This window comes from Myotis davidii, unplaced genomic scaffold (assembly GCF_000327345.1).
Source record: "Myotis davidii unplaced genomic scaffold, ASM32734v1 scaffold461, whole genome shotgun sequence".
NCBI lineage: Eukaryota > Metazoa > Chordata > Mammalia > Chiroptera > Vespertilionidae > Myotis > Myotis davidii.
In genome coordinates, this window is record NW_006295825.1 from 1590660 (window position 1) to 1606048 (window position 15389).

A 15389-nucleotide genomic window follows, 5' to 3' on the forward strand; every position below is an offset into this window, starting at 1 on the left:
CGCAGGGGGTGTGTGTCCTTGGTGTTCGGAGTCCTGAGTGCGTGCGCGCGCGCTTGTCTGTGTGTGTGTGTGTGTGCGTGTGCGCGTGTGTCTGTGTGTCTGTGTGTGTCTGTGTGTGTCTGTGTCTCTCTGTGTGTGTCTCTGTGTGTCTGTGTGTGCCTGTGTGTGTCTCTGTGTGTGTGTGAGTCTCTGTGTGTGTGTGTGTGTGTGTGTGTGTCTCTGTGTGTGTCTGTGTCTCTCTGTGTGTGTCTCTGTGTGTCTGTGTGTGCCTGTGTGTGTCTCTGTGTGTGTGTGAGTCTCTGTGTGTGTGTGTGTGTGTGTGTGTGTCTCTGTGTGTGTCTGTGTCTCTCTGTGTGTGTCTCTGTGTGTCTGTGTGTGCCTGTGTGTGTCTCTGTGTGTGTGTGAGTCTCTGTGTGTGTGTGTGTGTGTGTGTGTGTCTCTGTGTGTGTCTGTGTCTCTCTGTGTGTGTCTCTGTGTGTCTGTGTGTGCCTGTGTGTGTCTCTGTGTGTGTGTGAGTCTCTGTGTGTGTGTGTGTGTGTGTGTGTGTCTCTGTGTGTGTCTGTGTCTCTCTGTGTGTGTCTCTGTGTGTCTGTGTGTGCCTGTGTGTGTCTCTGTGTGTGTGTGAGTCTCTGTGTGTGTGTGTGTGTGTGTGTGTGTCTCTGTGTGTGTCTGTGTCTCTCTGTGTGTGTCTCTGTGTGTCTGTGTGTGCCTGTGTGTGTCTCTGTGTGTGTGTGAGTCTCTGTGTGTGTGTGTGTGTGTGTGTGCGCGCGCGCGCGCGCTGGCTGAAGGTGGGGAGGGGGTTGTGTGGGCGTGCGTGTCCGAAGTGCGTGCCCGGCCTCGGAGTGGCATCGCGGCTGTGGGTTTGGTGCTGGTGCCTCTAGCGGGGCGGGCTTCACCTTGCCCGCGTGTCTCCGGGTGGAGAGCGTGTGGGAGAGCCGTGGGTGTGGGTGTGGGTGTTGCACCTCCATCGGTGTCGAGACCGTGTGTAATTGTGTTTATGAGGCTGAGCTAATATTTGGCCTTGGCTGTTGGGAGTGTCCTTGCCCGCGGTGGGGGGACAGAGCGGGAGATTTCTGATTGAGCAGTTCAAGTGGGTAAGTGGTGGTCAAACACTCAACTTTGCCCAGAGGGTGTGGTCCCTGGAGCCGGTGTATGTGTGGGGGTAGCGTAGCTCCCCCAAGCCCGGGGCCTGGAGTGGCTGCGGGAGAGGGCAGGGAACCAGCTGCTTTGTGGACGCATCCAGTTCTCACTCTGGGGATGGGACGCGTGTCACTCCGGCCCCAACCCCCCAGGGGCAGATCGGAGCAGCGTGGCCGAGGTCGGCAAGGCCTCCTCCAGCCTCCCACCTCAGTGCAGGGCGCGGGTAGGAGTCAGAGCTGTCCGCGCTGGAGAAAGGGCTGCGGACGGACGGAGACCCGAGTCGTTATGCTTAGGGTTCCTTCTTGCGCCCCTAGCCCTTTCGCTTTCCGTCCCATGTGAGTTTGGGGGGTGGCCCATGGGGAGGGGGAGGGGCTGCCCGCTTTGTTCGCCCCTTTCTTGCCTTCCCTTTGGAGAGGAGAGCTGAGGACGTGTCCGAGGCAAGTCGGGGAGGGACTTGGAGGCGGGATGGGGGTGGGGAGGGGGATTTCTCTCCAGCTGCTGCGGCTTTCCAGAGAGACTCAGCCCGGCCACGTGGGAGGGAGCAGGGATGGCGGAGGGGATAGGAGCCTTACCCTGGTCAACCCCACGCCCATCTCCTGGAAACCCAAACTGCGGGATCTGCTGGGACCCTTTTCTTCCTACAAAGACACGCCCCTTTCTAGGCTGACTGCCCACCTGGCTGGACCTCCAGGGGAATGGGGCGCTCCGGTTGTCAGGTGAAGGGGCAGAGCACATCTCCTGGAACCCAGGGGATAAGGAACAGCTGTGCCCCTGTCTTCGGCTTTTCCAAGAGCTCCAGACAACAAGGGCTCAGTGTCACCCAACGAAGCGGACCAGGCCTGGGAAGTGCAGGGAGCATTATGAATCCTGGTGGGGTCTCTGGCCAGGGGCTCAGTTTGCCTGGAAGACCTGGCCTCTGTCTGCTCCGGAGCGCAAGGCACCAGGCAGTGGCAAGGACAGATCTGGGGCTCCCTGGACAGCAGTGTGTGTGGCTAAAGCAACTACTCTACCAGCCTTCAGGCCCCAAACCTTTGCTGTACAAAGCTCGGCCCCCTGGGGACACCTTATAGAGTTCTGTATAGCCACAGTGATCTGGACCAAGGTTGCTCATTCATTCATTCAACAAATATTTACTGAGCACCTATTATTATTATTATTAATTATTATTATTAATTATTATTTGGCTAGCATGTGCCCAGTGCCTAGAATATAGTAAATAAGGTGGCAGGCTTGGTCCCTGGTGCCAAGCTTCCAGTCTGGTGGGGAGAGACTGACAGGTACTCTGGAAAGGTCAGGAAAGGTTTCCTTCAGGAAGCAATGGGTAATGGAGCTCCATGCAGTGCCTGAGCTCGCCCTATAGAAGGAGAGTGGTGATGGAGAACGTTTTCCAGAGAGAACAGCATGTGCAAACGCTCAGAGGTGACTTAGTTTGAATGCAGGTAAATCCGGCTGGCGTTTAGAGCACGGGGGTGAGAGTGGAGCAGGTTGGGGAAGGATGGGTGGGGCCATGGAGTATCAAGGGAGAAAGGGGTGGGGCCTGGCACCAGCTTATGAAGGGCCTTGTAAGCCCCACCAAGGTTTCTGAGGCCCCAGGAGCCCGTGGTGGGTTTTCAGATCAGCTTTGCATCAGCTCACTCCAGCCAGTGCGGAGAATCGATTGGGCAGAGCTGAGGCTGGAAGCTCTAGCTCCTTGGGAGGCTGTCCCAGTAATCCAAAGAGGACGGTGGCCACTAGAGGGGCAGTTGGGGTGGCCTGAGTAGCTGGATTCTAGAGGTATTTAGAAGAATCAGTAGGACTTGAAAATAAGTTGAGTTTGTAGGAGACGAGGGAGAGGGAAGTAAAAAAATAATAGACACTTCAGCAGAACAAAGGGCTGGGGTCAGGATAGTGCCTGCCCCTCTCCTCTAACACTCCCCTTGAATCAGGGACTGGGAACTGGGAGACTTTTTTGTTGGAATGGGGTTGGTGCTGGAATACTCAGTGTGCTGTTTTCATCACATACGAGAAGTGGGGCTCTCCCTTTCACCTAGTCAGAGAGCCAGAAGTCAGTAATAGAAGACCTCCAAGAACATGGAAACTGCTTTCTTCTCACCCAGAAACTGCTTCTCTCCCATCCCATTCTCAGTCTGGAGGCTCAGAGGCCAGCCTCAGTCAGTTGTAGTATTGGGGTGGCCTTCTCTGACCCCATCTTGGAGTATAGGAGCTAGGTGAAACGTGCTTTCTCTTAATAGTGAATCTTGTTTTTTTATCCTCACCTGAGGATATGTTTTTGCTGATTTTTGAGAGAGAGAGAGAGAGAGAGAGAGAGAGAGAGAAACATTGATTGACTCCTATATGTGCCCTGACCAGGAATGAAATGCAAACCTTTTGGTATATGGAATGATGCTCCAACCAACTGAGCCACCTGGCCAGAGCTCAATAGTGAATCATATCCAGAAGTTATATAAACCCTCAGTGATCCTGTATGTACTTTCATGGCCCAATTAATCACACATAATGTATAAATTAGCATTTCCTTTTTTTCTCCTCAAGATACCTCTTTCAAGTTAAGTGATCTCACAATTAGAGCATCATTGAATGTCAGCACTGAAGGGAACTTAGAAATAATTTTAGCATGAACCCATTTTACAGATGAGAAAACTGAGTGACTTCCCAAAGTTACATGAAAAGGGACTGAGCTGGGGCTGGAACCAGTCTCCTGGCACTTGGAACAGCCAAACTGCCCAGGACTTGGTACACACATACTCTCCACACTCCCTCCCCGTCACATAAGAAGTTATCAACTTTGGGCTTGGCCCCCCTCAGTTGGTGTGTCTGGACTCTGGAATCCACCCTACTCCTCCCATCCCCTCTCCCCAGTGCCTCCTGTTCAGCCTCCACTGTTTCTGAGGTATAGCAACCAGACTTGACACAGAATTCCAGATGCAGAACAGATGTCATTGCCAGGCTTGCCTGGGGGCTCCCAGCTCCCTGGGGTGGGAGAGAGAGGAGTAAGAGCAGTTCTGGTGGGGGAGGCCCCAGCCTGGTCAGAGGGGAGTGATTGGAGCTGCAGGGGAAGAAAAACCAGAAAGAGGATGTTCTAGGCCTGACATGCAGGGAAATGGAATCCTCATCTTCTGGGCTAGCCGGGCTGCCAGCTAATACTGTCTTGCTGCTGAGGTTGAAGCATCCTTTGAATGTAAGGGGCTTTGAGGTCATTGGGGTCAGGAAACAGAGGTTCAATAAGCTCTCTCTCAGATGCAAGCTGGTGCAGAGACACGACTTGTAGATGATTCGATAAGAGGCTCATTACTCTGTGCTCTGGTAAGTGAGTGGAGCATATAGGTAGAAAAAGGTGGGCACAGGAGAAAGATAGTGTTACTCATACAAGGCATACAGCAGCACAGGTGAGGTAGTGAGCTCCCTAGTCCTGGTAATGCTTAAGTACAGAGTTTTGTCATTGCGAGTTTGCTGTTCTGACTCTGTGCTTTTAAGTGTTTTGTTAGGTGTCTATTAGGTGCCATGTAGTATGCAAGGCAGTTTCCACATATATTATTCACTTAATCTCCAGTCCTGAGGGAAATTCCTATAATTTTTACAGATATGGAATGGAGGCTCAGAAGAGCAGGAGGGGCTCTGTGTTGTATCTTCTTTTTTTAAAAAAAAATTTTTTTTACTGATTTTTTACAGAGAGGAAGGGAGAGGGATAGAGAGTTAGAAACATCGATGAGAGAGAGACATCGATCAGCTGCCTCCTGCACACAGCCCACTGGGGATGTCCCCGCAACCAAGGTACATGCCCTTGACCGGAATCGAACCCGGGACCCTTCAGTCCACAGGCCGACGCTCTGTCCACTGAGCCAAACCAGTTAGGGCAGTGTTGTGTCTTTTTGAGCATGTTCTGTGTGTGCACTCATGTGTTTGAAGAATATTTTTTGAGCACCTACAATATGCCAGGCACTGTTCTAGGAACTGGGGATTTAGAAAGCTGATGAAGACATCATCTTGAGCTTGTGGCCTAGTTGGGGAGAAAAGCAATCAAAAAGTTAGAATGATAATTACCACGATCAAGGTGCCCAGGGTCTTATAGGGAAGAAAAAGGAGAGGCATCTAAATCAGACCCCGATGGCCCAGCTATTGTAGGGAGAGGGAGCAGCATGAGCAATATACGGAACAGCAACAGAACAGCAACGTTTCAGAGGCCTGGAAGGGGTCTGGTCTGGTGGGGATAGAGGTCTCAGGGAACAGGAGGGAGGCAGCTGAGTGTGGCTTTGCTGTCAAGTCAGCTGAAGGGGGTGCTCCTGCTTTGCTGGTGTCCCAGGCAACCGTCTGAAGCTCTCCTTCCAGCTGTTAGTGGGAGGGGCTTAGTGTGTGGTTAGGGAGGCGGCCAAGGTGGGGGGCAGGGAGGGAGGTTTCTGGAAAAAACTGACTTGTGTCTCCTGGGAAAGGAGAGAGGGGATGGTGTCATGGAGAATTGCCCTAGATCAAAAACAAGTTGTAAATCTGTTGGGCCCTGAAGTTCAGAAGTGACAAGGCATTGATGTTTGTGGCAAGTTCTTGGCTTAATTAAGGAGGCATCTGGCTTCGTTCCCCTCCCCCACCCGCCTCTTTCCTGCGAGTTCACTGAAAAATGGAACCCTGGCTCACGCCAGGCCCCTGCAAATCCCCCTAAACAGCACTGAGCTGACCCTGGGGCTCAGCAGCATCTCTCCTTTCTGTCTGAGTTCTAATTGGCCTCATAAAATCTAATTTATCCTGTAAATGGGTAAAATAATTTGTCAGAAAAAGGAGATTGAGAGATGGCCGTGGGGCTCCCAAGCATAGCAGCTCTGCGTCTCTGGCAGGGTCTCACCAAGGAGACAGGAGACTGGGAGAGGGAGGCCCCCTCGAGGCAGAAAACTGGCGACCAGCAAGTGCCCATTGTGTCTGCCCCAGCCCTGAGAGGGGCAGCTGAGAAATGCCTGTGGGAGGGGCTTTGGGGGTCAGCCATGGGGAGGTTGGGGACGGGCAGGAAAGGGCTGGCCACAAAGCCACTGGACAAACAAGGTCCACTCCCCAGAGCATCACTTTTACGAAAAGATTTGATGGTGTAGAAACCACATTTATATTAAAACAAACATTGTTTGTAATGAGCAGAATGCAAAATGTGCCAAAGGTTTAAAAGAAAACCATTTCGGGCCGTCAGCAGGCCTCCTGAGGCTGCTCCTCTCTGCCGCTGGGCGAATTTTGGTGAAAATGAGAAATGCGGAGATTCTTCATTTTTAAAACTGTGGAAATGGAGGCTGAACGGAGGAGAGGAATGGACCCAAGGTCATACAACAAAGGATGAACTCAGGACAATGACTCTAGAACTAGGTCCAGGCCTGGTCTACGAAGTCCCACTGTCCATCTGGGCAAGAAGGATGGATTTCCAAGTGGCTGTGTGATGTGAGACGCAGGAGAAACTTCACAAGGGAAGACGGGGGCAGCTTCACGGAGGGCCAGCACCTGGGCTGAGTCCCTGAGGATGCGTGTCCGGGCCACAGAGGTTGGGGCACTGAGGCAGAGAGAAACCTCTTATCCAGGAGCAACTGCCTCCAAGAGAGATGAGACCCTCCTTCTGGGCCTCAGTTTCCCCCTCTGTAAAGTGAGGAATCTCAGGCTTCCCCACGTGGGCGCGGGCTCCTGGCACAGCCCTGGACCCTCCTAGGTTCTCCCTGCATGTTCATCACTGTTGGTTTCCCTGTTCTGCCTCATTGGGTGCTGCTGGGCTCCTCTAAGGTGGGGAAGCCAGACATCTGCTGATCCCCGAATATTCAGGAAGGGAATCGAGCCTCCTCTGGGCTCCCCAGCCAGCCGCCCGGCCAGGGCCCCTCTGGCCGCTGTCCTGCTCGCCAGAGCCCAGGCTGCTGACATATCCAGCAGCTGCTCAGGCCCCAACTGTTCACATTGTTTGTTAAGCGCAGCAGGGGATTTTCCAAGCCCCGGCTGGCCGTGCTTTGGGGGGCGGGGAGGCTGCCAGAGGGCTCAGGGTTTCATGTCAGTGGGGTTTTTCTCCCCTGAAACTCAAACCGACTGATTAGCGGCTGGAACCCGGCAATTGGAAGCCGCTGGGCTGAGAGCCCAGACTTGCCTGCGTTTGAATCTTAGAATCTTGGGCCTCGGAGGTAGAAGGGACTGGATGTTGAGAACTGCCATTACCATTTGTGCAGCCCCGTTCAGTGCCTTTAAAGAATGAGCTCCCATTCCTTGATGGGTGCCTGCTGGGCTGGAGCCCTGACTTACATCATGTCGTTTAATCCTCCCAAGCCTGGTGATATCCTCTTCGTTTTACAGATGTGGAAACTGGGGCCCAGGAAGGTTAAGTGGCTTGTCACACAGCTGGTAGGTGGAAGAACAAGATTGGAACCTTGACCTTCTATGCCAAGGTCAAATACTCTTTCCACCACAACAAATGGCCTGCAATGATGTGAATGCCAATTTTGTTTCCCCAATTAGAATGGAAACTGGGTGAGGGCAAGGATGCCTTCTCTTCCCTGCACCCACTGGTAATGCTGAGCCTAGCTGTGTAGCTGGAGGTGCCAGCTGAGCCTTTCTGATAGATTAAGAGACCTGGTTCAGGCCACGCCTGCCTGTCCTTCACACTGCACATCCGAGCCCTGGTCTCCTTAGCTTAGCCAGCTTGCACTTCTCCCCTCAGTCGTGTTCTTCTTGGAGGATAGTAGGAAGGGAGCCCGGGGACAGACAGGGATCTAAGCGGAGGTATATGTGTCCAGGTTTCAACGAGCGTGGCAGAGACTGGGGGGCATGTGTTCAGGTGTGAAAGGCTGTACCTACAGTTTGTGTATATGTTCAGATGATGCTCTATGTTTCTTCAGCAATAGGTATGTCTAGTTCATTAATAATCCTAAAATCACAGAATTTCAGACATCACCCCTACATCTGAGTAAACTAAGTTGAGAAGGAGAAGTGACTGGCCCAAGGCCACACAGCTAGACTATGACAGAGCTGGGTCTGGAGCTGAGGGTCCCTGATTTCCTCGCCATCGTGCTTTCTGCATGCCCCACGTGGCTCTGGCAGCCAGACCTGCCTTGTAATGAGTATGGGCCATTGTCCCTGGTTCACTCTGACACCTCATCCTGCCCTGAAGGAAGGAGTCAGGCCACAGGATGAGAAGTGATGTTGGCCATTGAGCTTTTATGGGCCAGGGAGGCAGCAGGTCAACCCTCTGGGAGACACACTGGGAGAACCAGTTTCTCTGAGAGTGATGGTTCCTGGCACTGCTGAAATGTTGGTTAAAATAATAAATACGGATTGGCCATCGTGTGTTTTGTTTTGAGATGGCATTTCCTTCCTCCATTGTTCCCTTTGTGACAAGGACAGTGTTCTCCTGGTGCATCTGGGGACTGGGTTCTGGCTCTGGCTTGCTGCCTGGCCCTGGGAAATGCGCTGCAGGAAGGAGTGCTCAGCTTCCCAGCCCCTGGGGCAGGAATGGATAGGGCTATAGTGGTCCAGACGATCTGTACGGTTTCAGGGGAGGGAGTGACATCACTGAGCCCCCGTTCTGGGCCAGGTCAGACACTGTGCTGTACTCCTTCCCACACGTCATCTCATTCCGTGCTCACAACAGCCTTATCAGAAGCCATTACTGTGTCTTGTTTTTCAAAAAATATATCTTTATTGATTCCAGAGAGAAAGGGCAATGGAGAAAGAAATAGAAACATTAAGATGAGAGAATCATTGATCAGCCGCCTCCTGCACACCCCACACTGGGGATCGAGCCCACCATCTGGCCATGTGCCCTGGCCAGCAATGGAACCGCAACTTCCTGGTTCATAGGTCGATGTTCAACTACTGAGACACACCGGCTGGGCTGTCTTGTTTTTCATTGAGATATAATTCACATACCATAAAACTCACCCCTTAAAGTGTACAAATCAATGGTGTTTAGTATATTCACAAGGTTGTGCAACCATCACCATTATCTATTTCTAGAAATGTTTATCACTTCAAAAAGAAACATTGTATGTCCCTTAACCGTCACTCCTCATTCTTCTCTCTCCCCCATCCCTGGCAACCATTAATCTACTTTCTGTCTCTACGATTTGCCTGTTCTGGACATTTCATAATAATGAGAGCATGCAGTATGCGGCATTTTGTGACTGGCTTCTTTTACTTATCATAAAGTTTTCAAGGTTCATCCATGTCAAAGCACATATCAGTTCTTCATTCCTTTTGGTGGCTGAGTAATGTATTTATCCATTCATCAGGTGCTGGGCATCTGGGTTATTTCCACTTATTGCCTATCATGAATAATGATGCTAAGAACTGTGTGTTTTAGTGTGTGAGGACATTGAGCAGCTGGGGAAGATGGGCACGGAGAAGTGCAGCAGTTTGCCCCAAATCTCAGTTAGTAAGGGACAGAGCCAGGATCCAGACCCCAGTCTTCCTATGAGACCTCTTTCTCCACAATTTGTTCCAGGCCCTGGGTGAGTGACTCAGGAGCTGGGGCCTGGGGAAGGTGGGAGGACACATGCTGATGGCCCTGGTGTCCCCTCCTCTACGCAGGGGAGCTGCCGTTGCCCCAGGAGACAACCGTGGAGCTGAGCTGTGGACCGGGGCCAGTACAAGTGGTCCTGGGCCCAGAGCAGGTGGCGGTGCTGGACTGTAGTCTGGGGACTGCCGCTGCCGGACCCCCCACCAGCGTCACGTGGAGCAAAGATGGAGGTGCCCTGCTGGAGCACAGCCACCTGCGCCTGCTACCCAATGGCTCCCTGTGGCTGTCACAGCCGCTAGCACCCAATGGCAGTGAGGAGGCAGCCCCTGGAGCCTCAGATGTCATCGAGGGCAGCTATTCCTGTCTGGCCCGTGGCCCGCTCGGAGTGGTGGCCAGCCAGGCTGCAGTGGTCAAGCTCGCCAGTAAGTGCCCATATTGGGGGACTGAGCTAACACCGGGGAGGCCTGGGGTGTGGGAAGTGGGATCCTGATTGTTACCTACACAAAGGCTGATCTTTTCAGCTCTGGCCCCTTCCCCTGCCTTCCTGGTATTGTCTGCCTCACTGTTCATTAGTCCCATTTCTCCACTCCTGTTCTCGCTCCTTTTCCTTCCCATGGAGTTTGAGAGTCTAACGTTGTGCTCTCCTCCAGGAAGCCTGCCAGAGGGGCTTATAAGAGTATGGGAGCCCTAACTGGTTTGGCTCAGTGGATAGAGAGTTGGCCTGCAGACTGAAGAATCCCAGGTTTGATTCTGGTCAAGGGCATGTACTTTGGTTTCGGGCACATCCCCAGTAGGGAGTGTGCAGGAGGCAGCTGATCGATATTTCTCTCTCATCGATGTTTCTAACTCTCTATCCCTCTCCCTTCCTCTCTGTAAAAAATCAATAAATATATTTTAAAAAAAAGAGTATGGGAGGCACAAAGGTGGCTCTCCAGAGAGCCATACAGGAGGTGGAGTATGTGGAGTCAAGCCCACTGTCCAGTCCACCCTTTGGGGGCTCTCAGGAGGCCCAGGTTACCATGAAATAATTTTCAGGACCGAAAAAGTGTGCATCTTCCTATGGGCTGACCATGATTCTGATGTTAAGCCTGGGGACTTGGGAATTCACAGCATCTAACCAGTAATGACCACTCTTATCTTCTCCAACTGTGTCTCTGTTGGTCTGAATTGGCTCTGCTTGTATTCTGTCACCTGTGTCTCTCATGTGTGTTTCACTGTGTGTGCTGTCCATCTCTTCCCTGTCCCACTCCTGTCCCTGCCTGTGTGTCACTGTCCTCATCCTCAGCACTCGCAGGCTTCTCTCTGCACCCGGAGTCTCAGACAGTGGAGGAGAATGGGACCGCTCGATTTGAGTGCCACATTGAAGGGCTGCCAGCTCCCAGCATTACGTGGGAGAAGGACCAGGTGACAGTGCCTGCGGAGCCTCGGTGAGTGCCCTCTAGGGGAGTGGAGAGTGGGGCCCAGTGGGCAGGCCAGGGAGGGCTCAGGGATTCCTAGAGTCAGGAAGCCTCCATTTGCTGAAACTGACTTAGGAGCCAAACACTGCCTGACTCTCAGCTCATTTCTGGTCTCAAGGAGAAGTCAGGCAAGAAGTTTTTGCTCTCTGGGAGGACACCCTCCCCCCCCCCTAAGCTATGGAGCTTGGGTAGGGAGTAGTGATAGAGTCCTTCAGAGCATCTCTAGTCCAAACACTTGCTTTATTGAGGACCCTCAGGGCCAGAGAGGAGCTGTGGCTTATCCAAAGCCACACCATGAATCTCTGGCAGAATGTTTACTTGTTCAATGCCTCACGGCTGCTGGAAAGGTATTCTCTTTGCAAGGTTCTTCTGGGGTTTCTACCTCTCTTCCTCCCTCAGGCCCTCCAGTAGCATCTAATGGGTGGGTTGTGGGGGTCCTTCCTGTTTCAACCTCCTCTCTCCCCATGAAGTCAGCGGGCAGAGGGCGCCATGCAGGGAAGCGTTTCTAAGGTGGAAAAGAAGCAGAGGCCGAACCCTCCCGTGGCCTCCTGGGCAGGCCCCGATGTACCTGCAGCGTGACCAGAAGGCACGAGGCTCATTCACATCTGAGCTGATCTCATGACTCGGTTGTCATCCCATGATTCTCACATCCATGGAAATGTGGCTCCACAGGCCTTTCCCAGCCTCTGGCTACCTCTCTCCAGCTGTAGTTACCTCCTTATCCTCTCCTGGTGGAGGTGGGGTTCCTTCGGCTCAGAAACACTGGCTTTCAGATCTCCCTGCCCTGGGACTAACCTGTCTTGAGTGTGTTGAGTTGTCCCAGTTCTTCCTACTTCTGCCCATGTCTAGGTAGGGCTGAAAGTGTAGGAGAAATTTCTAGGTAGAAAAGCCACAGGACACATCTCTGTAACCGTTGTGAAGGAGAAAGGAGGGAGAGAAGTCAAGATATAAGCCACCACGTTGACTTTGGTGATTGGTTAGTCCCATTGGTCCTCAGCAAGTCACTTCTCACTTAAGGGCGGGGGCGGGGGGGATGAAAGAATTGGATTAGATCATGGTTTCCCAAAGTGTGTTCTTTGCAGAAAATTAGTCCCAAAAGAGACCTTTTTTTTTGGGGGGGGGGGGGAACTATTCTGTAGTCAAGGTCAGGAAACTGCCTATAAATCTCTCTCTTGGAATTGACAAGGCACTGAGAAGTCCTGTATAGAAAACCTGTTTAACTTGTTTAACCAGACACTTCCTAGACTCATCTGCCCAGAGCCCCTCTTGCAGTATTCCATGAATGAGCATTCCTAGGGAGTGGACCATGGGAATACTGACATTTTAAGTTTCATGCCTTCCAAATGTGAGGCTGCTCACTGCTCTCTGGTGGTGCTTGCTGGGAGTTGGTGGGCTAGAACCAAGTGAGAGCCTACTCCTGGCAGCCGCCTCCCTCCCGAGAGAATGGGAGAGAGGAAAAGCCACTCAGTTAACCCCTCATCCTTCGAGGTAGGTATTTCTTATTTTTCATATTATCCTCTTTCAGTGTATATTCCTAGAAAATGCATTTTCTAATTCATATAAATAAAAAAGAACAAAGATTACTCATCATCCTGTCACCCATAGAAAGCCACTGTTAGTTTTGATGTCTATCCTCTGGACTTTCCCCTGTATGTTTATACATATTCTCTTGAGAAATTGTACGTACTGGTTTTTTTGTTCGGTCATTTTTATTTTTTTTAAATTTCAGAGAGGAAGGGAGAAGGCGAGAGAGAGAAACATCAATGATTAGAGAGAATCATTGATCAGCAGCCTCCTGCACGCCTCACGCTGGGGACTGAGCCCATAACCCAGGCATGTGCCCAGACAGGGAGTCAAACCCAGGACCCTTCAGTCCTCAGGCTGATGCTCTATCCACTGAGCCAAGAGACATCGATCAGCTGCCTCCTGCACATCTCCTACTGGGGATGTGCACGCAACCCAGGTACATGCCCTTGACCGGAATCGAACCTGGGACCTTTCAGTCCTCAGGCCGACGCTCTATCCACTGAGCCAAACCGGTTTCGGCAACTTTTACTTTTTTTACTTAACACATAATAAACATCCTCCTAGGTCTGTACATGTGGCTATGGCAGATATTATTATCCAAATTGTTAAATGAGGGAACTGAAGATCAGAGACAGAAATACCTTGGCCCAGGTCACACAGCTAATATCCAGAGTGTTGGGTGCCAGAGTGCGGCATGGATGATACCCAAGCCTCTCGTGACTTGAGGGTTGTGGTGGGGCAGCTGCAGTGTCTGAGGAAGTTCCCCTGCAGGTGGGCTTAGAGATCGGGCGGTCCAGCTGTGGCTCAGAGCAGAGAAGTTCTTTCCCCAGAGTTTTTGAGCAAGCAGTGGGATTCAGACCTCGTCTCCCAGCAGCTCGTTCAGGCACCATTCCATAAAGGCCACAGGCCTCTCCCAGGAGCCTGGAGCTGCCAGTTCCTGAGCTCTGGGAGTGGTTGCCCCCAAGTCCTCTGAAAAGTGATCCTCGTCTATAAATAAGCCAGGCTCACATGTCCTAGCACATTGTGTGGGGGAATAAAGAAATGTCTAAAACAGCAGCTCGATTATGCCCAAGGTATGTATTTTTACACATGCCCAGATATAGTACATGCACAAATATGCTATTCATAAACTCAGCCCAGTGGTTTGAAGGAGACCATATGCCTTGGTGTAGGGTGTGCACATGTGCAGTTAATAAACTCACTCTGTCAGGGTATATGTGCATATTTTTGAAACTGATGGTGAAGACTAGACCCTAAGGCAATTCCCTGGTACTTAAACTGATTTCTAATGATAGGGGATAATTTTTCTTCCATGGGAACCAGTCATCAATGAGAGTAATGTTTTCCAAAATCCAGGCATTCATAAACCTCCTTTATAATGTTGGCCGTCCCTGAACAATTTATACAATCACTTACTTAATACATTTCTTAGAATCAACTCTCTCTTTTGTAACTTAACACATAATAAAAAGAAGCATTATCTCACTGCAGTAAAATGGAAAACCAGCAATACTTACCATAAATGGAAGGTGGCCATAAAAATAAATACATAAGCACTGGAATAAAAAAATGTGTGCCTGGATCCATTTGAAGTCATTTTGTTATTGCCATTCGTTCACACTTTAAAAACATGGCGCTAATGGACTCAGATTCCATGGGCTCCTTCATCCCGTCTTCCGCCCTGGCCATCTCCAGTGTCCATCGAGTCTGTCACCATGGAGTGACCCTCAGCCAGTGCCCTTTTACCCCAGGGGCATCTCTGTAGGGCTTAGGGCAGTGATGGCAAACCTATGACACGCCTGTCAGAGGTGACACCCGAACTCATTTTTTTGGTTGATATTTCTTTGTTAAATGGCATTTAAATACATAAAATAAATATAAAAAATATAAATCTTCGTTTTACTATGGTTGCAAATATCAAAAAATTTCTATATGTGACACGGCACCAGAGTTAAGTTAGGGTTTTTCAAAATGCTGACACGCCGAGCTCAAAAGGTTCGCCATCACTGGCTTAGGGTGAGGCTCTTTGGCCTCAGGAAGCTCAGAGCAGCTGTGTCGTCCCTTCTGTGTTCCTGAATCCCTGGGTCCAAGTGGCTTTCGGGGGAGTAGGACAGCAGGCTCAGTCTCAGGCTTGGAAAGAGAATTCCTCCCTTTTGGATAGAGGTTGCTTTTCATTCTATAAGTAGCTACTTTGACATTTGAATTAATTTTTAAATGATAAACTATGCTAACTTTAAGTGTGGGGGTGGAGGGGATCCCCTACCACCTGGACACAGACAGCTATTACCATTTTTGAGTATTTCTTCCAGTCTTTTAAAATATGTGTACCATTTACACCATTGTAAAGATGTGTTTAGAGTTTGTGATTGGTAGATGTTTATGTCCACTATCTGATGTGAGCTCATAAGACGTTAAAAAGGTTAGGGTTGTGAAGTAGGCAAGAAAGAAATGAGTTAACCCATTTTTCAGATGAGAAGCTGAGGCACAGATATGTCATGTCACTTGCTAAAATGTTGGCGCTAATTCTCTCCGATCAGCCAATGAGCCTGGAGTTACAGAACAAGGTGTACAAGACACATACTTTTTTCCATTTAAATTTTTTAAAGTTTTATACTTCCAAACTAATAAACATTCACTGTAATTTAAAAAAAAAAGCACAACAAATAAGTCCCCAGTAATCCCATTTTCAGAGAAAACCTCCCTGAGTGATGGGAGCTTTACCACCCTTGACTTTTTTGTGTATAACCTAACATGTCATTTATTTATGTTCCCAAAATAGAGTTGCTTCATAAACACTGTTTTGTGACTCT

At 50.5% G+C, this 15389-nt stretch overlaps 1 protein-coding gene across 1 annotated transcript in view; it reads left to right on the plus strand.

Moving 5' to 3' along the window:
* The window catches only part of IGDCC4 (immunoglobulin superfamily, DCC subclass, member 4), a 40288-nt gene that overhangs the window by 1785 nt on the left and 23114 nt on the right, over positions 1-15389 (plus strand). Inside the window, 2 exon segments of the mRNA XM_015568463.1 lie at positions 9667-10017; positions 10881-11022. Coding sequence (XP_015423949.1) covers positions 9667-10017; positions 10881-11022 — 493 coding nt within the window.